The sequence below is a fragment of the Dipteris shenzhenensis genome, chromosome 12 (assembly GCF_047967505.1).
Source record: "Dipteris shenzhenensis isolate YYH24624 ecotype China chromosome 12, Dip_SZ_1.0, whole genome shotgun sequence".
Taxonomy (NCBI): Eukaryota; Viridiplantae; Streptophyta; class Polypodiopsida; order Gleicheniales; family Dipteridaceae; genus Dipteris; species Dipteris shenzhenensis.
Window position 1 is genome coordinate 5128178 of NC_141607.1, and position 23072 is coordinate 5151249.

A 23072-nucleotide genomic window follows, 5' to 3' on the forward strand; every position below is an offset into this window, starting at 1 on the left:
TGCTCCGTGTAAGTAAAACAGATTGTCATAGAACATAAATACATTTTCTATCATTTCGCACTATAAGCACAATCTTTCACAATCAGAATTGTCCAGGGTTCAAAACAGATAAAGACAGGTTGTCATAGCCACATCACCTGTACAAAATATGTGTGACCGCTGCAAAAAATACTGACAGGAAGGACACCGAGCTTTAAGTTTCCATCATAAGAATAGAAAAGTCCACTGCCGCTGTCTACAGCAGGCCCTAGCTGCCTTCTCATCAAGTCATTAAACCCATTCTGATCCCAGATATGGTCGTCTGCTCGAAGTAGTTTTTCCCATTCATGAGCAAATTGTTTTGCTACTTCCGAGGGGCGCCAGTGAAAAATGCCAATATTGTATGCACTTTGGGCTGCAGGTATATCTGGGTCAGTGAAATCTTCAAAATGTGTAACAGAACCCATGAGAATCTTACTATGAGAGGTTGTTACCAAACCTGTTAGAATTAACCTGTGGAATAACCACCTTAGAATTCTCTAATCCAGAACAAAAAAATCTAAAATACAAACAATCATGAATGTAAACACAAACAACAGATGGCATCTCAATTACCACATAAACTAAGACCATACAATAAGGACCCCAGACAACAATACTAAAGATACTCTGATCCAACAATCCAGCTAAAACCGGTGCTCCATTTTTATTCGAACAAGAGGGAGATCAAACTTGCCACGTAATAAGAAACACAAGATTGTTTTGTTACAAAACATGCTTCTGCACTCCTCATCCCCCCACAAAAGACAGGTTACACCAGCGTCATCACCATCCAATGGCAAGAGTAGACCATAGTATAAACAATTGATCACACACATAAATATCCACATTCCACACACTTGAGCATCCCTTTATACAAAAGTCTTCGTATTAAGTTTCTATCAGCAATCACGAGGTGAAGGGCAAACTCAAAGGCTAGCATTAAATGAGAAGGCTAATCAAAAAATACTCCACATCCTCTTTATACTAGCTACAACTGCTCGTGAAGACCATAGGATATTTTAATCAACACACAACTAGAAAAGAGGATGTGGTTGCCAATGTTTTATCTCGAAGACACAGGTTCGTGCCATTCCACAGTCATCATGAAGGCTTAGCAGTCATGAAGGAGAATTATCAGGACAATCCACATCTGGACGGAGTTAACTAAGGGAGGAGCCACAAGGATGATCTGGACGGAGTTAAATGAGGGAGGATATGTATGAAATTAGAACAAGATCTGTGTGACAGCGATGTCATAGCCTTCCATTTGTAGGATGTCGAGATATGTTACTGTAACAGGGAAATAGCCTCACTCACTCTCTCTCTTGCTCAATACTATCTGAACTAAGAGAATGATGCACTCAAAATACAAGTGGAACTGTGGAGCGAGTGTGAGAACCAAAGGGGGAGAATATAGCAGCCCCCCAGAGAGGGAAAATGAATAATGAACAATGTCAGGCCCAAAGGGCGGAATACAACTGTAAATAGACAAGAACTGTGTGGAGGGGAATCCCTCACTACAGGACTAAGGACTACAGGACAAAAGAGTGGACTAAGGACTACTATAGACTAACTGAATGACTGGATGGGCTGCTCTGGTCTGCTGCAGTCTTCTCCGGGCCTGATCCTGGACTCAAATGCTGCTGCTGGCTGAGGGCTAGAGCTCACTGAGGAGGAGGATGAATGAGGGCCAAAGGCTGCTCTTTTATAGCACCCTTTGGACCCTAAAATGGCCGACTGGAAGGGCTGCTGTACCGACTGGACCAGTCTGCTACGAGCTTGCGACCGGTAAGTATAGACCATCACTCGTCACCCCGTTACTCTGACAAGGATAGGAGACAAACATAAGCCAAAGTAATAGAATCATTTTTTGGGGAACTACCCAGGGCAAAGGACCCTTATTGACACATAAAATCCATACATCATTTTAGAGGGACTTCTCAAGGCAGAGAACCTTTAATTGGCTCATGTCACACATACTTAGAATGCAAAATCTTTGTCATCCACAACATAGGCCGAGAGCACCTAATCTTGAGGAAGCTCGTCTGGTGGTTTATCAGCTGCAAGATTAGCATGATGTTGCTCTTGTTCTCGATCCTTCTTTTTGAAGCAGTGTGCTTCAAGATGCCCTTTGCGCATACAGTACCTGCATGTGATGTTCTTGCTGGCTCTTCATTTGTTGTGGGAGATGAGGGCCTCGTCAGTGCCTGAATAATGAGGAGTCGAATTCTTGTTGTGGCAATCCTTTTCAAGGAGGAGAGCTACCATATCATCAAATGTGGTAGTAACCAACCTAAGTACTTCGAGAGTGTTCTCAAAGCGAGAGACTCCTTCCATACTTTTCATAAGTACTGCCATCTTATCCTCATCTTCAGGAGGACATTTTAAACTTGACAATTGTTGTACAAGAGATTGCAATTTAGATAAATGATCACGAAACTCATCATGATCCTTCATTTCCAACTTGTAAAATTGCAACTTTAGAAAAACTTTGGAGTTTGTAATTTTGTTACCAAATAGAGTCTCCAAACTCTTCCAAATATCCTTTATAGTCGATTTGATGTCCACATGATAAATCAAGGAGTCCGCAAGGAAAGCCCAATGAGAGAAATGGCCCGAGTGTTCCGTTTCTTCCATTCCTTGTGTTCAATTTCATCAGCATCTTCGTCATCGATAACTTCCCATACACCTTCCTTCATAAGAAGGAGCTTCATCTTGGTTTGTCAGGTGGGAAAACCTTCCCCGTTGAATTTGTCCATGATCACCGAGTTGGAGGAGATGGAAACCATGATGCTCTAAGTACAAGAGAAAGATAGAGTTCTCCGAGAAGAGTCAGTGTGCAGGAGCATTTAGCATATTCAAGGCAGATTCCAGCATCTAATAATGTCCTTTTGCAAGGCTAAACCACGTTCTCATAATACATGAGGCTGAACACTAGCAGCCCACAGTTACAGACACGAAATTCGCGCAGGGATGAAATTCGTCACTTTCTTGTAGAGGCCATAACTTTTCACCAAGATGTCAAAACGAAAAGCTGTAAAATGAAAAATGTATTTCGCAAGATGCTCTACAACTTTGCTTCGGATTGCAGGTTGAACTTCCATTTCTGTCGCAAGATATGGACGCCGCTCAGAGAACAGGCGCTTTCCGGGCAGAAGTGGCTGTAGCTAGGCAGCCATCAGGGCATTTGCTGTGGGCTCCTTGCAGAGAACTGAGCTGCAAATGCCGGCCAGCAAGTCGATGAAGATCGTGAAGGTCATCTCCTTCTCCTTCTCCAAGTCAATACAGCCAATGTCGGTGGAGAGAATCAAGATCTCAGGCAACAGGAGCAGCTCCATGTCTTCATCTTCAGGTCTCCAATGCCGGTGGTGAGGCTCGGGTAGAGGAGGAGCAGAGCTCAAGGGAGAGGAGCTCAAGTCTCAAGTGGAAGAGAGGACCTTCCAAGAAGGAGGAGGGAGAGTAGCCTTTCTCACTTTCCTCACCTCAACCTCTTGGGGTGGCTCGGATACCACGTGAAGAGACATGGCATGGAGGAACGGAATGAAAAATGGAAAGGCAAAGAACTAAATGGAAAGCATAACTGAAATGAAAGGATGCAATAACCAATAGAACTTACATGACCAAGAGAGCTCCAAGTGAGTTGATTGATTTGACATGAGAAAGTACAATGCCTTTATAGGATAGGCATACACACACTCCAAGTGTCAAATGTATATGGGATAAGTCCCATAGTGACACGTGGCACTCTAGGATATAAAGTAGTCTAGTACTACTCTAGTACTCAATAAAAACACACTCTTTGACTCTGGTTTCAACAGTTTTTGAGCTTCTGGCAGCCCACCAACAGCCCACAATTTGCCCTGGTAGTCGAAAATCAGCAAGGCAATGTGATAGCATAGCCCTGGAGCACTTTCCCATCCTATGACTTGCCTCTCCCTCTTCTTCTGTGGTCCAGAAACAAGCTTCAAAGCAAATTTCGCCCTTTTTTGCTTGCTCTTCAAGCCAGCTTGCTAAACGTGGCCCCCTACGCTATTTTTAGCTGCAGGATTTGTCCCTTGCCTTGGCCCATGGAATTAATTGCACTGAAGTGTCCTTTGAACTGTTTTTAATCAGTTGGAGGCTTGGGCAATCACCGTAAATTCCTAAAGCTTAGAAATTCACGTCCCAGTGACACCCATCTTGGACTGCTCACTAGTACTCATGGTATCCCTTCCCAAATCTCATCTGTACCATAAAACAGTGGGGCTGTTCCTAAACTCACCCTCCCTATCTCAGAAAAGAAAATATGAAGCTCTCATACCAATGTAGTAGGGAGATAGCCTAACTCACTCTCTCTCCTTCTCAATACTATCTGAACTAAAAGAATGATGCACTCAAAACACAAGTGGAACTGTGGAGTGAGTGTGAGAATCAGAGGGAGAGAATATAGCAAGCCTCCGGAGAGTGAAAATGAACAATGAACAACATCTAGCCCAAAGAGCTGAATACAATTGTAAATAGACAAGAACTGTATGGAGGGGAATCCCTCACTACAAAAGAGTGAACTAACGACTACAGTAGACTAACTTAAGGACTGATGGGCTGCTGGTCTGCTGCATTCTTCTCCGGGCCTGATCGTGGACTCCAATGCTACTGCTGGCGGAGGGCCAGAGCTCTCTGAGGAGGAGGATGAATGAGCGCCAAAGGCTGTGGACCCTAAAATGGCCGACTGGAGGGGCTGCTATACTGACTGGACCATTCTGCTGCACCAACTAGATCAGTCTGCTGCACCGACCTGTACTGCTCACCCAATCTGTCTGTGTGTCCCTTTGCCTGCGTGGCAGCTGATGTGGCTGCCTGCGTGGCAGCCCAGCATGTCCACGGCTGCACAAGCCCGTGACAGTACCGACTTTGAGGCAGCTTGAAAGGTATTTCTATTGGCCTCAGATTAGAAAGGATGTTTATCAGTACATTTCTTCTTGTTCCATTTGTGAAAAAGCAAAACATGACCGTAAGCATACTTTTGTTCATTATGGTAATTCCAAGTCTATCGTTTCTAACCAAGGGAGTAAGTTTACTTAGAAATTATTGGCCAGCATTAATTGACAACTTGGGTACCAAACTAGAATTTCTATCTTCATATCATCTGGAGACTGATGGACAGAGCAAGGCTGCAAACAAAATCTTTCTTAAATTATTACACAGCTATGTCTACGATCACCCTCGGTTGTGGAAAGTTTATCTTTAAGACCATACACTCGTCTAGAAGTAAAGCTCCAACCCAGGAGATTTATGGGGAACCTTAACCTTTGTGAGTTATGCACATAAAGACGTGGTATTTGCTGCAGCTAAGTTTATCAAGGACCAGAAATTAGCATATGAGTATGTAAGAAAACACATTATTCAGGTCTAGGAAGGATAGAAGCACCCCAAAGCGTATTTTTTGACACTCATGCATGACGCGTGGTTAAAAAAAAGAAAATATGCATGCCATGGCAGGGTCCCTCTTGGGAAAGTTGATGTGCTTTTGGGTGCACTAGTGCATAGAGTCTAAGGCTCATATGAGTATGCATGAGAACATCTGCGTGTTTGTTAGGCGTGTATGTGTGTTGGTGTAATATATGTGTGGTTGGTGTGTGATGAGAAACTAGTGGCGTGATTTGTGGGTCAAGATTTCATTTGCTGATCTCATGGATGAAGCACAAATGTATCTTCGACATGGTCATGTTACCTTGAATATGACTGTCATCTTTCCAGTATGCCTTTTCGATCGATAGGATGGTCTCATTTTCACCATCCTCAGTATGGCATTATTTCTATCGGGCTCTCTAGCATGGTTGTGTACATACCATCTTTAGTGTAGTTCTACCATCTTCACATGATTATACCATTTACCAGATGGTGATTGACATTTAGTATCCACACATGCTTACATCTAATAACACGATGTTGGAAGCTAGTGCATGGGCTGGACCTACACATCAGTGGCATTACGAGTCGTTCAACTATAGTTTACACCTCTCGCTAAATTATCAACATGCCATACAAGACTGATGACACTTCGCACATCCACAAAGTACCACCATCGGGTCTACAACCATTGATGTCATTTCTGGTCCACCCAGTGGTCGTTTTTTATATCTCACACCAGCTACATTAGTTTGTGATGTTTGTGGATTCTCACACATAAGCTGTTCCATTCCAATCATGAGAGATTTGCCATGCAAGCGGACTGATTTCTCAAATCCCACTTGCTTCCCGCTCTCCCAACAAAATTGCAGTCAGCCATTAATAGGAGACAACATTATCAAGGGAAAAGCCGAGAAGCATAAATCGAAGGCAATGATTTTGGAGTAGGTGGTGACGCACCCTTATCCATGTAAGAGCATGCTGATGCTGCAGGGCGGCCTAGAAAAAAAAAAAGTGGACGATTTTGCCAAATGTAATATGCAGAACAAAAGAAAATTGTAGTATAAACAACAGTGAAAAACTACATAGTATCCCTAATCAGAGAAATAGTAATGTGCAGAAACTGTAAAAAATGAAATAATCACCCTATTCGGACTATACGTGCCTCCAGAAACCAGAAATGTTAATAAAACTGTGTATTTAAGTTTTCGGTCAACTGTTCGTTACTACCCACCTTCAACTAAGGGATCCACTAGCCAAAAGTAGCTAATAGCACTCACATTAACTTGACGCAATCAGTTGTGATGCCTGCCCTCCGTTACCTAGACTTGTATGGACTCTGGAGTAAGGCAGTAAATAGAAAACCAATAGGCAAAACACAGCAGGGTGAGGTGTTATGCAAGGTTTTCTCCTGTCGGGTAGGGTAACTGTACCAACCTCAGCTTGTTTCTTTCAACACTAACAACCTCACAATTCATCCATATTGAAGCCTTGAGATGCCAAGTAATTGCAAAGCTTAAAGCAAATTCAAACCTCATCTAGGGCGAAAAAGAAACATAGAATTATCTAGCTTTCAATGTGCTCCAACAGTAATGCCAGCTAGGAGCTAGAAACAGCGGTTACCTCTTTCCCAAACTTCCAATTGATCATTATTCACTGAACTTGCCACTTCGTCACTTGAGACCAAGACATCAGCTATAGGAAACCGAGCAAAATACGGAAGTGGATTCTGCATCCAGCCAATAATAAATAACAGAAGTCATCTTTTACATCTCAACTCCAATCTTTTAAAGTAGACACCTATAGAAAGTATTGCTGAAGTCTCTTGATGTGCATCTACATGTCAGAGACTTGAATATGGGCTGCACGGGTGAAATTTGAAATTGAAACAGATAATTCATCACCCACAAGACTCGAGGCACATTTTTTGCTATCAAAACCAAATAAACCAATGACTGTCCTAGTTGACTTCCAATCAAAGCTGTAATATGCCTAGAATTTGTGAAAGAGAAGTAACACAATCCACCAGCGATTTCCAGATATACAGGGTAGCCAACATTTCAGTGTTAAGGCTTACTATTGAAGGGTCTTGAGAACACATTTATTCCACCGACAGCCTGAAAGGCAATTGCCCTTATAATTAAATAAGTTGGTCAAAAGTTTTGGGATGCTTATTTGCAGGTTGCACCTTTCAAAAAGATCTCCAAAGGAACCCAAATGAGAAAGTTCTGTCGGCACTCCGGAGGTGAAGGGCAGACTCAGCCATGACGAAGGCTAGCAATTCTAGCTTATATGCAACCTCATTAATATCTTTTCAAGATTAAGAAGGGTCCATAGTACCTAGGGGATTACTTTTCTACGACCCCATCCGTAACGTCTTTGATACCTTTGATATTCGCAAGTACACATGCGTTCCCTCATAAAAATCTCTGGGCAAACGCAGTCTATTAGCATACAACCGTGCTCTATCCTAAGAACTCCTAATACATTCTCACACAGTCACTAACAGCTCTTGAATATCCTGCAAGAAATCTTTAGCTGCATCTAGCTGAATACCCTTCAATACAACCGTCATAGGAGACCTAGGTTTATATCCATACATAAGCATAAACTCATTGAATCCGGTAGCCGTATGCTTAGTAGTATTGTAGGCAATTTGGGATGTACTTCCCAATGAGATGGCTTCTTGGAGACGCATGCTCGAAGCAAATCTCTCAAGACCTAATCCACACTTTCTATTTGCCCATCAGACTTACGATGATCAGTGGAACTCATACTCAAAGTGCCTCCTAACTTCTTAACACATCCTGCCAGAAGTGTCCAGTGTGTAGGTAAATTCTAGCCATCTTTTCCAAATAGCACCATGCACTTGTTGGTATCCCACAGTGAAGTTTATGGAAAAACTCTTCAATTTACTTCCAGGATATCTAGAGGATGCAACAATCCTCCAGCCCTAAGGCACTCAGGCTTATTCGATTGACATTGCTTGCCTTTACCGCATAGTCAGTAATCTCAGCCTTCATCTTAGGCCAATCAAGCATCTGTTTTACTAAGCCATCGGTTCGTTGAATTCTAGGATGAACTATGGTTGGAGCACCATAACACTCATATAAGATCTTCCTCCTAACCTCTACATCATTAGGGACGCAACCCTTATCATTTCAGAATAGAAAGCCATTCAAATGTAGAACTAACCACCTGCCACATGAACAGATCGTTTTACCCTGAACCTTGGTCTATTTGTGTGGAGCTCCCGCCCTGACCCATTGCCAATACCAACCAAAATGATTGACGGCCTTATATAGCCCTCTCAAGGAATCATAAAAGTCAGCTCCTATCTAGGTAAAAACTCAAAGAGTTTACCTCACCAATGCGACTCAAAGCATTGGCAATCTTGTTCAAACCACCCTTCTAATATCTAATTTCCAATCAAAGTCTTGCATCAATTCAGCCCACCATGCCTTCCCCTCAACTCAAGCCTATCACATATGTATTTAGTAGACTCATGGCCCCTCAATACAACAAACTTGGCTCTAGACAATGTCTCCAAGTTTTCAATGCATAAATAACTGCATATAATTTCTTCTCCTAGGTTGGCCACCAAACCTGAGTATCATCTAGCTTTTTACTCTCAAAAGCTACCGGTCTGTCCTCCTAGAATAAAGCTATGCCTACTGCGAAATCACTAGCATCAACCTCAACTACAAATGGTCCATTGGGATCCGGAGCCAATATAGGTGCTTCTTTCACCTTAAACTAGAGAGTCCTGAAAGCCTATCAAGTTTATCATTCCAAGAGATAGGACTGTTAGACTGAAGTCCACGTCTCTTAAGGAATTCGTCAAAAGGAATAGTTCGCTTCGAATAACCTCTCAATGACTTCCTAAGAACGAAAGTCAAACATAAGAACGCACAAAGTTTCCTTAGTGTCTGACGAATGGGCCAATCCAATACCTTTTCATGCCTCTCAGGAAAGTTTATGTCCAAGTTACAACTTACAAGAGTCCTTTATCACGCCAATATAGGTGCTTCTTTCACCTTAAACTGGAGAGTCCAGAAAGCCTATCAAGTTTATCATTCCAAGAGATAGGACTGTTAGACTAAAGTCCACGTCTCTTAAGGAGTTCGTCGAAAGGAATAGTTCGCTTTGAATAACCCCTCATTGACTAACATAAGAACGAACAAAGTTGCCTAGTGTCTGACAAACGGGCCAATCCAATACCTTTTGGATCCTCTCATGGTCAATGCTCATGCCATCTCGGGAAAGGTCATGTCCAAGTTACAACTTACAAGAGTTCTTTATCAGTCTTAGACTCCTTCGCATACAGCTTATCACTCCTTATTGTCGCTAACACAATGAAGAGATGCTCAATATACTCATCAAGAGAATGGTTGTATACCATAATATTGTCCAAAAATAGCACTCCGAATTTCCCCAGATATTGACGAAAGATATCATTCATCATCCATTGGAAGGTCACAGGAGCATTCATGAGTCCAAAAGGGAGTACTAAGAACTCATAATGGCTATGCCTAGTTCGGAATCCCATCTTATAGACATCTTCCTCAACTCTGTGAATCTGGTAGTAGCCAATACGAAGGCCAATCTCATAAACTACTCAGCTCCTTGCAGCCTATCAATCAAGTCATTCGCTCTAAGGGGATATTGCTTCTTGATTGTAATTTTATTCAATTTTTGTAATACATGCACATTCTCTAACTTCTACCCTTCTTGTGCTTTAATTACTAGAGCAACCCAAGGAGATTTACTTTTGCTAATCTGCCCCAAGCATAGATATTCCGACAACTGTCATGATATCTCATCTTCTTTTGTTTAGCTCATCTTGTAAGGCGCCATGCTTACAGGCTAAGCTCTTGGAACTAAATCTATCCGATGATCTACCGTCCTCCTAACGGGTGGTAAACCAAGCGACAACTCTCTTTTTTTTTCAATGAAAAGACTTCATATGTATGAAAGAAACCCCAAGTGTGAAGAGCATGGCAAAATAAGGCATGAGAAAAGACACCCTAAGTGGGTAAAAAGCGTGCTCATCAAAGAGAGCTAGAAAAGCACCAAGGTTGAGGCTGAAAGTGCCACCTCAACCCTATTGGTGAACTTCGAGAAAAACGGGGAGCCACTCCACTTCTTGAGGAAAACTCTCCTCCTAGCCAAACCATATGGCCATCAAAGTGTGTATAGTATCTGTCCAAATATCTCGAAGCCATCTAGATAAAGACTATGTGCATCTGGATCTCCAGATAGGCCATGCTGAAATGCTCACCAGAATCTCCCAAAAAGTATCCATTGTAGCATGTATAGGTTGGTAAGAACATCATCCGGAGAGCATGACTCAAATAAATGTCATCAAACTGAAAGAGCCCGAGAAGAGTCATGCCTCTCACAAAACACCTGAGGCCAACATCCAATCCACGAACCCAAATCATGAAGAGAGGAGAAGGAACAAAAGTTCTTAAAAGACTAGCAATCCCCCTCCAGACGATCCTCGCCTATCCTCAATCCTATGGACTGGACAATGCTAAATAAACTCCTCCGCAGAAAGGCAATGAGAGCAAGTGGAACAAGGACCTCCACTGGTTCATGCAACCCCACTATAGATAGAAAGCCAAAAGAAGAGACTGATTTACTATCATGGCATTACACTAGTGATTTGTTGCTGACACAAATCTGAGAAAGACCTCTTGCAAGAATCAAGAGTACTTCTGCAATTTCACTTTTACAATGTGAAGGTAATAGGCAACAGCATTCAAGAGGACACACGTGTTTGTTATTGTATTTAATGGGGCTTGAAACAATTTTAGTATGAAATGCATGAAATATCCTGAATATTTTTATAATAACTGAGAAGTTTATATTTCAGAAGTTTAATTGTCACACACCACTCAAGAGATCATGCATTTAGTACTCTGAATAAAATTCCCAGCTTACCTGTATCCAAACCATATCAGTGTCGCACATAAGCAGTTCATATCCCATTGACAAGAATTGATTGACTAGGATAACTTTTTCTCTTCCCATCTTGTGGAAACTTGGAGTACCCCAGCCAACATCAAAGGTATTCGCATTGCTACCCATGTCAAAGACAGGGACACCTTCCCAGAATAAAGACTTCAGTATCTCTGTATCCATTGCACCTTCATCAACATCAACAGTCACTGACAATATTATTGAGGAGACAAGATCAGTACATAACTTGCAGATTACATCATCATGCACTGGAGTGACCTGGGCAGGCACATGCTTCCCTCACAAGGTTTCAGTTTTAGGAGTATGGAGCCCGCAAATCAAAATATATATTTCTGCCATACACATGTACCTACAGCATCATATGTCCAAATCTATACATTTATGCAAGAACCATAAAGACTATGGTCAGTGAAAGAGAAGCTTCTTCTTAGAAGGCAAAGCAGATACTTATTCAGGATTGCAACAAAGAGAGAGGAGTTGAAATACATCAGCAAAGGAACTTCTCATTCTACTTCCATGACATGCGAACTAATACCATTTCTCATAAGGCAGAGAATGAAAGACCATAAGAATAGATTTTGAAGCTCCAAACTGCTCTAGAAGCTGGCACACTTCACAAGGCAGCACCAAACTGCTCCAAAAAGAAGAAAAATGCTTCAAAACACTGAAACGCAGTTCGAAGCAGACTGAACTGTCTTCAAAGCCTGCTGCAGATTCCGTACAAGGCCCGTACAACATTAAATGCACCTGTCAGAAATCCGTACTGCAGTAAATGACTTCTGACACGGTCCGTACAGCAGTTAATGATGCTGATGCAGTCCGTACTGCAGTAAATGATGATGACGCAGTCCATACTGCAATAAATGCTGCTGTCGCAGTCACGTACTGCCCCGTACAGCAGTAAATGCTTGTCAGCAGATATGTACTGCACCGTACAGCAGTAAATGCTTTCGTACCGCAGTCCCGTACTGTTGTACGGACCACACGTGCGAGCTTTGAAGGAGTAAATGCAGTCGTACAGATCTGTGCCAGCCTTAAATGTGTCTGTACAAGGACGTAAAGTTGTACGGATTACGTACAACAGTAGTAATTTCACACGTGTGATGCCGTACAGTTGCAGAAGAGCTCGGGGCTGGTGCTGCAAGTCCGAAATGCTCCCAAATGCTCCGAATGTGCCTCCCTTCGCAGTAGCTGCTCCAAAATGCAATCTTCTCGTGTCAGAAAGAGGTTCTTTGCAACAAAAGTGCTTGGAAAGGTCTCAAACACTCGTGGGAGTGTGAAAACCAGTAAGACCAGCAGAAATGAGGGCTCCAGAGGCTGCCAAACAGCTTGGGAAAGCTGTCAATGGCTGAGGGAATGGATTCCCGACCTGTTCTGATACCATTGTTGGGTGTTGGAAGCAATGGAAGCACAAAGGAGAAAAACGAGATGCTGTGATAGACTGCTGTAAAAACTGAAGTGTGGAGGCTCAAGGGAGGGCCAACATAACAAAACTCTAGGGCTGACTGCCCTAACTAGACTAAGTGTCCTAAATGAGCTAGATGGTACATAAACTAATTGTGCCAATAGTCCTAACTGACTATAACTAGGCCTACAAGGCACATACGAAGGTATAAGTGGCATCTATGGATAGCCCATGAGATGGCCTACAATACCATACCTTCCCTTTGGTGCTCCTGTTGTAGAAGAGTGAGGTCATCATCCAGGTAAATTCTGGTTCCTTTCAGAGTCGCTCTCATGCTCATAAGGGTCTTCCTGTCCATAACTGTCTGGAACTTCAGCACTAATGGCTTTGTAGGTGCCTTAGGTTTGCCCACCCTCCAGGCTGTCGCACAAGTAAGATTGACCCCCATTATAGTGAACAATATCTTGGCATCTGCCATTGGAGTGTCTCCTATTGGTAGGCCCCTTACCAGGACATCTAGCACCTTGCTGGTCCTTGTCTTTTCCTCCTCATGTGCTTCAAAGATAAATTCTTTCTTCGGGACTATTGTGCCCTTTTTAATCACATCTTTCCATTCCAACATCTTAGCTTCCCCTTTGCTGATTTGTTGTTTAAGCTCAGCATGTGTGCCTTGCATTGTTTCCTGCATGGCTGCAATATCCTTCCTGAGAGTGGCATTCTCTGTTTTTAGCTCTTCCATTGCCTCGTAATTCCCTTCCGGGGTCGCTTTCATGTCCTTCGGTTGCTGCACTTCAATCTCCAAAGCATGTACCTTGTCCCAGAGCTTGTTTATTTCAGATATCCATTCAGCCTTCTCTTTCTCCCATTCCTTTTTTTGGCCTTTTCTTTTCTCGACTCCTCTTGCATTTTCCCTCCATGTTTTTTACCTCAGCTAGTGTTTTGTCTACATATACCTTCTCTGCAAGGAGGGCCACATTTGTAGATTCCAAGTTGCCAATTTTTTCAATCAATGCAAGGCATATCTTTTGGAGGCTAGTGAGGACACTAGATGTCGTGTTTTGGAGGATGGGCTCATCATCAGACCTCAGTATCTCGAGGACAGAGGAGTCTCACATGCGCTGAAGATTGCCATCGGATAGATGCAGGTGTCGTCCCATCAGCTGAGGATCGAGGCAGGGAGAGCTGCAGGCATACCCCGGGAGGAGCAGACTTGCAGGTTGTGCACAATGGGGGTGGTACAAACAGAGGAGCATTTTCTCTATGTCTGCCTAGACTACTATGAGATCCGAGGGCGCTACCACTGCCTTTTTCAGGAGGGGCACAGCTTTGGCCCACTCTCACGATTGTTCCACTTCCAAGACCAAGTCTGTATTGGGCTCTACTTGATGGAGATGCGACGACATAGAGAGATGCTACTACGACATATCAGAGAGCAGCAGGATGGGACCGCCACACCACAGGGTGCTGAGGTAGACCGAGCGCAAAGACAGGTCACGGATTTCTATGCATTTGACTCAGCTCCAGGGCACTCTGGGGTAGAGGAGGAGGAGCTAGCTGACATGAGAGATGTATGGATCGGTGGAGAGAGCCGACACAGCACTTTAGGAAGAGGGACACAAAGACCGTACACGATGCGACAGGCGACCAGAGCACACATGATCGAGGTTTGACCTATTTCAGCTCTCCTCAGGGGAGATCGACCAAGGCGAGGCGTCACCCTTGACATAGCCCATCGGATCCAGAGATCGAGGAGACCACACCCTCCACCACCACGGGAGACAACCTGACAGATGTAGATACGTGAGCTCTTTGCATCTCATCAGAGAGCCACCATGGAGCCTGGATATGTGGAGCCAATTCATGCACTTGGGACTCTAGCTCTGAACACTTGATATTTTCATGCCACCCTCATGCTATTTTGCTACTTTTTTGCTATTTTGTACTAGTCTAACAAGCACCTTAGCGAGCCCTTTGCCCCGGCCCACAGTGGTCTGTATAAGTTACTTGATTCTGTACTTTGTCCCATAGGCACACGAGGCCTCCTGCGGACATTAATATTTCTTTCTTTCTCTCTCTCTCTCAGACCCCTTCCTCCCTCCCTCAGACCCAACACCCCCCCCATCTCTCTCAGCCCCTCAGCCCTGCCCCTCCTGTGACCCTTAGCCTCGCCCTCACCTGCCCTCAGCCCCGTGCTCAGCTCCTGCCCTTTGTGCAACCCTCCTGCTCAGTGGCGCTGAATGGTACGCTACCCCGCGACCTCTATCTTCCCCGTGCTCACTTCTCCAAGATGCTGCTGCTGCCGCGGGCTGTGCGCCAAGCTGCGTGACAGCCCTGGGCAACTCTAGGCCCCCGCAGCAGCCTATAGCTTGGCTTAGGCCAAGCCAGGCTGCTGACTGCAGCCCCCAGGCCCGTCTAGGGACCCAAACAGAACGCCAGGGCCCCGAACACACCTCCCTTGCCCCGAGTCTGAAGACAGCCCCTGCCCTCAAGGCAGCCTCTGCCCAGAGTCTGAAGACCTGCAAATAACATCAAGAAGTCAGCTATGACGCCTGCAAGAGGCCCTGGATTTGCCTCTGCCTGTTCGAGGCCCAAGAAGCCACTGCTCCAGCCCCAAGAAGTACCATTGATTGTGAGGCTCTGGACGGCAGCAGATCCCTCATGGGCATGAGGACAACATTTAAGGGCACCAGAACTTTCTTGGATGATGATCTCACACTCTTGCAACAAGAGCACCGACGGGAGGGGATGCTCCGTGTAATGACAGCAAAACAGGAAGGGAAGTGGGCTGTGTACCAAGATGGCAAAATGATCATTCGAGAGAGAGCAAAAAGGACAGAGAAGATAGAAGGGGGAATGGATAGCACATGACAGTGTCTCCCCCGAGGACGTGGGTGGAGAATAACCTGAAAATGGCAGTATGGAATTGCAATGGCACCCTCTGGTCTGACCCGGGAGGTTTCTCAGAAACATACATTGGCAAAGACGTGATCTTCTACACCGAGACGCATGAGAGCTCGGAGAGAGGACTGCCCACAGTGACAGGATATGCTTGGGAGTCAGCCCATAGGAAGGAGATGAGGAGAAACAGTGGGGTACGCGGGTCTGGAGGGGTGGCTGTCCTTTTCAGATCACTCATGAGATCACTCATATCTATGGTACAGAGAGAGGAGCACACTCAACACATGTGGATACAAATCCAACTACTAGATACACATCCTATTTTCATCGCAGTGTGCTATTTTCCCCTAGATACGTCATCATATGCACACGAGGTCACTACACAGGGACACAACCCATATGAGACAATACATGATGACATCATAGAGTTTTCCAAGCAAGGTGATATCCTTATCCTGGGTGACTTCAATGCACGTACAGGAGATAGACAGGTAGGCTTGCTGGATTTAACATCTAATTCCCTCATAGTGCTGGAGCTATATGCAGCAGAGCTTGGGATAGTGAGACACTCAACAGACACAGTGCATGTGACAGGATATGGGCGACACCTACTTGAGTTGGGGGCATTCCATGAGCTAATCATATATAATGGTCTCTAAAGATGGCCATCATCAGGCGTCACTTGCTTCCCACATGGCACCGGAACGAGCACAGTTGACTACATCGTGTTTCCCTTAGCCTTCGCCTCATGGATACATGACTTTATCGTACCTCCCCCCCCACTTGATCCTGGCCACTCATACTTAGCCTTTCGTTTATCTGCTACTATGCCAGTTACAAGGAGGGCCCATCCCACATCCACTCGGGTGCAAGTCCACTTTGACTATGCCCTTGACCCCGTCTATGTGAGCCACTTAGCCCAAGAGCTCCTGGCCTCACTACTTGGAGATGATGGAGATCTCACCCATGCCTCAAACATCCTTGCCTCAGTAGTACACGAAGCCGCCATCGGGTCCTTCCCCACAACTCGATCCACACATGTCTCAAGTGGGAAGATGCCCCCCAAAACCCTTGGTATGATGACGAATGTAGAGAGATGATAACTTACCTCACACGTAAGCAAGCCCTAGGCCATTTGATGTCACTTGAGGCACAGCGGATCTCCCGACGATTGACATATCGTAAGAGGCGGGCTTTCCTCACGCATAGGATGGAGGAGGTGATCAAATCATTCCGAGGGGGAGATTGGATGGGGGCTTCTATCAGAGGGGAAGTCACCTATTCCCATCACAAATCCAATGGTTTGGCACACATATGCATGCTCTCTCTATGACGTCCCAATGCAGGCACCACCGGACATGTCCTCTATGCCCAGGCCCAATATTTGTCATCTGTTCACTGCACAGAATGTTCGGGCTGCACTATGTCGGCTTCATAACCGGAGAGCACAAGACCATGAGGGGCTACGGACTGAGCATTTCGCACAAGGACAAAGGTATTGACTCCGATCCTAGCATAGATGTTCAACCATGCGATATGCCACGGCTTCCCACTTGCTTGGAGCACTAGCACCATTGTACCGATACACAAAGAAGCTGATCCCATGGACGCTGGGAACTACCGTACCCTCATGATTGGCCACACCTTGGCCAAGATTTATGGTTCAGTTCTAGAGAGAGAGATCAATGGCCACACAGAGACCCGTGGACAGAGGGCTCTAGGTCAAGTAGGTTTTCAGAGACAACACTCCACCCTAGACCACATCTTCACTCTGAGGGCTATCATTGAGGAGGCAAGATCGAGAGGTCAGAAAGTCTACGCTTGCTTTGTAGACTTTCGAAAGGCCTTCGACACTATCCCACGGTCCCACATGATCAGGAGGCTACATGAGATGCAGATTCCAGAGCTCCTGATTTGGGGGGGTGATGAGCCTATACGAGTCCGTCAGGGGGAGAGCTCGTGCCCCAAGAGGCCTATCAGATTGGGTTGAGAGCACGATCGGCGTGAAGCAAGGATGCCCCCTTTCACCGACTCCTTTCGGACTCTACATTGATGAGATCACATCCTTCATAGACTGCCTAGGTGGCAAGAGATCACTACTTGCTGATTTGATTATATAGATACTACTATATGCAAATGACATAGTCCTCATATCATCTTCAGCAAAGGGACTACAGAGACATTTAGAGGCCTTGGAGGTGTTTTGCACAGAGAGAGACTTGACAGTTAACTTTGGGAAGACCAAGGTTATGATCTTCAACACCTCACGAGCAGTACTTCGTCGACAGAGCTTCACTTCCCGAGGGGAGCTAGTGCAGATAGTGCAGGCCTACACATACTTGGGGGCAGTTTTCACAGGACCAGTCTTCACGATGACCCATGCAACCAAAACACGACACACGAGGATGGGGTGCTCGAGCCCGACTAGAGAGACATTGATTCCAAGCTCACTTTCAAGGTCCACTGACGAAGGGCTGGAATTTTGACACCCTAGTGAGGCTCGCTGCTATGTATGCAGCACCGTTCTAGGGGGGTGATCTCCCAGCACCAGAGTGGAAGAAATTTGAGACACAACAGGTGACCATGGGATCTAGGATGATTTGGAGTAAGCCCTCAGTCCCACATCAGATCGTACAAGCACAATTCGCTATGACACCACTTCATATCGATGCCATCTTTCAGACAGTGACTTTTCTGCATAGAGTCTAGGAGCTACCCAGTTGGAGATTGCCAAGGCTAGCATTAGAGGCTAGCATTAGAGTCATCTAGACAATTAGCAGAGTGTGGAGGCAGCACATCATGGTATGCACTCGTATTTGCATGGTTTGCCAGACATGGTATTCAGACCGGCTCCCCCCATTTCAGTATAGCATGGATGCACCACAGAGTCGATCCGACGAGATGAGATTAGACCTCCTCTAGCTCTATACGTCTCGGACTTGGGGTGGGACAAGGAGTTACCCACCAAGATCCAGTTCTACCACGCCCATTTCCTGAGTATCGCAAGAGGGACTCATCATTAGGGCCCAATACCTTGAGGACAATGGTGTAAGATACATCATCTTATATAGGTAAGGTCACCACAGAGGGACACAACCAGTATGAGACAATACACGATGACACCCTCCTTCTTGGTGACTTCAATGCATGCACAAGAGATAGACAGGTGGACTTACTTGACTGTGCATCTGATCCCCTCATATTACTGGAGCTAGATGCGGCAGAGCTCAGGATAGTGAGGCACTCATGCTGCAGTGCTCCACTTAACAGCCGATCATGTCTTATGGAGAGCATCTTTGATGCTGTGTTGCCAAACCACTTTGTGTTTGTTTCAAAGGAAATTCAGACCACTACTATAACCATCTTTGCAACTAGATAATCTAGGTTGTGCACCACTTTCCAATTGTACAGATCATCTCTACCTTAAAGAGTATAGTCTTTTAGTCAAACAAGTTTTGAGGCATTGTAGAGTTGTCACTTCATGAGTCCTTGGGTGCAAGGTGAATTTTATAAAGACGTGAGCCTAGTAGTCACCCAAATGACTTGATGTTGTTGCCTAGAATGCTTCCAATAGCTTTGAGACCACACTTTGATGGCAATCCTTCATGCATCTGCTACCTCTAAGGCATGCTGCTCTATACATTGAGGATGTAGTTTTCACTTTGTTGTATGGGGCTTCGCTTTTCATGGAGTTATTTCTCCCTCCTCAAATATTGCAAATTTATTTTCTATTGTTGTTTGGATATTGTTCCATATGTTTCCTCCCCTTCTGTCCTTGTACCTTGACAAAAAAATTTAAGTTTTCTATCTCATAGACTTTTTTCCTTCTCTTGCAAGCCATGAAAATCTATGTCATACCATAAGATACCCTATTTTAAGTAAAGTGAAACAGGAATAGAGACTAGCTAGCCCATAAAGAGACTGCAAGTATACCCAGAGAGCAGCAGACTTGCAAATTGTGCCCGCTCGGGGAGGTCCAGACAGAGGAGGCGCCTGCCCCGCCTATTATGAGATCCGAGGACGGTACCACTTTGCTTCAGTCCCTCACTCAACTGATCCACTTCCAAGACCAAGTCTATATTAAGCTATACCTGATAGAGATGCGACGACACAGAGAGATCCTACTGCGACATATCAGAGAGTAGCAAGAGATGACCACGTCACAAGATACTGAGGCACACCGACCACAGAGGCAAGTGATGGACTTCTATGCATTTGAGTCAGCTACAGGGCACATGGAGTGGAGGAGGAGGAGATAGTTGATATGAGGACAACATGGATTAGGAAAGAGAGCAAACACGACATATACACCGAGTGGAACCAGAGCACACACAATCGAGGTCCGATCTATCTCAGCCATCCGTTCCTCACCAAATCATTCGGGCGGAGTTTGGGTCCCCCACTACAGCTAGATGCTGCATTTCAGGTCATCACGTATCTGTATCGAGTCATGGAGTATGGGGATTACACCTCTAGGCGTAGCAGGCTACCATGGCTAGCACTGTCCTCTTCTATGACACTTGCAGTAGGAGGGGACCAGAGGTGCTGGTATGCACGCACAGAGAGATGGTTTGAGGGACTGGGGCTCCACATGGACAGACTACCTCCCTTCCAGTACAGCATGGATGCTCCGTTCTCTCCCCTCCTATAACACGAGGTCAACCAGGTTATCCGTGAGGATCTATTACAGCTACACATATTCCGGTCCTGGTTGGGACCGAGTCATCTTCCAATGAAACTTAGCTTCTACAGAGATCACTTCTTACATATCACAGCAGAGAGTTTCATTGATCCACCAAGATACACACAGATTTACTTACCCCACTCACTTAGGATCTCTCTTGGGAAGTTATGGGTCTCTTCACATAGACTTCGTATCGAGAGTGGCAGAGCAGAGCGACTACCCAGGGAGAGGCGCATATGCACTTTGTGTGACATGCAGGAGGTTGAGACAGAGGAGCACTTCATCTTCAGGTGTCCTGTTTACTATGAGATCCGAGGGCGTTTCTACTGCCTCTTTAGAGACAGCTATGGGATTTTTGCCCGATTCATCTCCTACCCATACCAGCAATGTTTGGCACATTTCATTCATAAGGTACTCAAACACCGCGAAAGGATACTTCGAGCACAGAGACAAAAGCAGACTTTTTCCGTGGCTGATCCGTCTCAGAGCTCTATCACAGAGTTTTTTCAGCCAGATCACATGGACCCCCACGAGACGAGGCCTCGACATGACCGTGACCCGGAGCCTATGACCCGACAGCTCAGACAGAGGGTTGACACACAGATCACACTTGGGGACATCTCCTCCTTGTTTAGAGTCGGGTCATGCCCGGCGGGGGTCACAATAGCCATGGTTAGACGCAGAGCTATGACCAGGAGACATGCCAGGGCTGCACCTTTGAGTGCTTGACAACACTCTATCGCTGATTTCATGCCCCCATTGCCTCATCCACCCTGTGTCCTTATGATGATGATGATGAGATAGTCGACTACCGACACGACTAGTACTTAGGACTTAGTACTGCCATTCTGCATTTTTTGCATTTGCATTGGTGTAGATGCTCGTTTAGTAGCTCCACCACCACAGCTTGTTTGTACCAGGTTCTTCATAGACCCATCGGTCGAGACAGCCTGACAAATGCAGATCCGGGATATCTTCACGGCACATCGGAGAGCTACCACAGTGCCGGGCTTCGGCTTATGAGTCTCAGACCTCAGCCCACACTTGAGCTTACACTTGAGTTTCTTTGTTGGAGCTTTTAAGCTCCATATTTTATCAGAGCACTCAGAAAAAGGGTCTTAGCGTACCCTTTGCTTTTCCTTCAGCCCCGTGAGGCTTGTATGAGCTATCTTTTTCCCCATGTACTTTGTCCCATAGGCCCACGAGGCCTCTTGCAGACGTTAATAGATCTCTCTCTCTCTCTCTCTCTCTCTCTCTCTCTCTCTCTCTCTCTCTCTTATCCCTTCTCCTTCCTTCTCTCCCTTCCTCTCCTCAATCCCCCTTTCTCTAATCTATCCCCTACTTCCGTTTCTACATTGGTATCAGAACATCACGTTCTTGAAACCATGCAGGTCCAAGTGTAGAGATGGCCCTTGTTAAAACATAGGAGGCTGCGCTGAAGTCTGCTCTAGAGTCTGCATTGTGCTCTCTGTGAGGTTGGAATTCAGATTGAAGGTGAAAGGGGGGAAGCAAAGGTGTCAGGGTCAGAGCTCTGATACTGATGTAGAAAAGGGGTAGGGGCAGAGTAGAGGAAGAGGATAAAAGGGCGGAAGGGAGAGAGAAGGAAGGAGACAAGGAAGGGGAGGTAGGAGAGAGAGAGAGAGAGAGAGAGAGAGAGAGTAGGAGAGTAGGCAGCAAGTAGCAGGAAGGCGGAGAATGGATAGGATTAGATGTTACAACCAAAAAAGTCAGTACAATGGAAGTGACGTGGGCTTATATAGTCCCTTCATTACTTAGACCTAACCCAGTCCCTTCATTACTTAGACCTAACCCACACTAACTTAGGCTAGTTTTGGCCTTCCAGTACAACAAAAAATATCATTAAGTGTGGGCTGTGAACCATGTACCACAAAATCGAGTAATGGTCTAGATTACAAGTTATCTCACTGCAACCTATCCATGTCATAATAATCCACCTAGACTATCTATATGTGAATTTGTGCAGCACAGCTGTCGAGTGATTATCCAGGTGAAGGTGCTTCATCTAGAACAACATTCTAAGGAGTTTGAAAGGCAGGATTAACTTGTGCAGCCAGACTTGTGGCATGCCAGCACGAAAATAGGCTCTTCCATGTCATTAACAACACAATTTTAGCCGTGTGTTTGGCAGCTGCGCTGGAAGCATAAAGAAAAACCAAAGCTCTTCAGAATGATGATGCTCTCAAGGTTAAGGTTCCAAACCCACATCCTCCTCCCAGCATCTTTGCTTATAAGGCAAAAAAACTCCTTCCCTATTATTACTCAAGCCCTCCTATTCCTACCCTGAGCGTCCCCCGTCAGATGATGTCAAAGCTGTTCTTAACTTTCTTTCTTTCTAAAGAGAGCACTCATCTAAAATGTTAAACGAGTTAAAAATTCACAATCGCATTTGGTAATAAGCATTTTAGTAATGTGGACAAGGGTACTGTTCCTATTTTTCTGACTTGATGTCATTCAAACATATAGTTTGTGCTGGTACTTTGCTCCTCAAAGGTCCATTATATAATCGGCGCTCCACAATAATTGTGCTTTAGCATGAAGCAAGACTGATGTTACGTAGGAAGCATCTAGACCTCAAGTAAGCTGCTAAAACGGTCCTGAATCATAGGCCATGCACACTGCTCTTGTAAGTAATCAAGGACATCGGAAGACGGGCAACAGAGAGCCTACCTT

The 23072-nt window shown here is 45.2% G+C and overlaps 1 protein-coding gene across 1 annotated transcript in view; it reads right to left on the reverse strand.

Moving 5' to 3' along the window:
* Positions 1–23072, reverse strand: part of XEG113 (xyloglucanase 113) — an 85919-nt gene that overhangs the window by 61524 nt on the left and 1323 nt on the right. Inside the window, exons 3-5 of the mRNA XM_087382449.1 lie at positions 11356–11561; positions 7033–7138; positions 138–394 (exon numbers count right to left, since the gene is read on the reverse strand). Coding sequence (XP_087238575.1) covers positions 138–394; positions 7033–7138; positions 11356–11561 — 569 coding nt within the window. The remainder of the gene's footprint in view (positions 1–137; positions 395–7032; positions 7139–11355; positions 11562–23072) is intronic.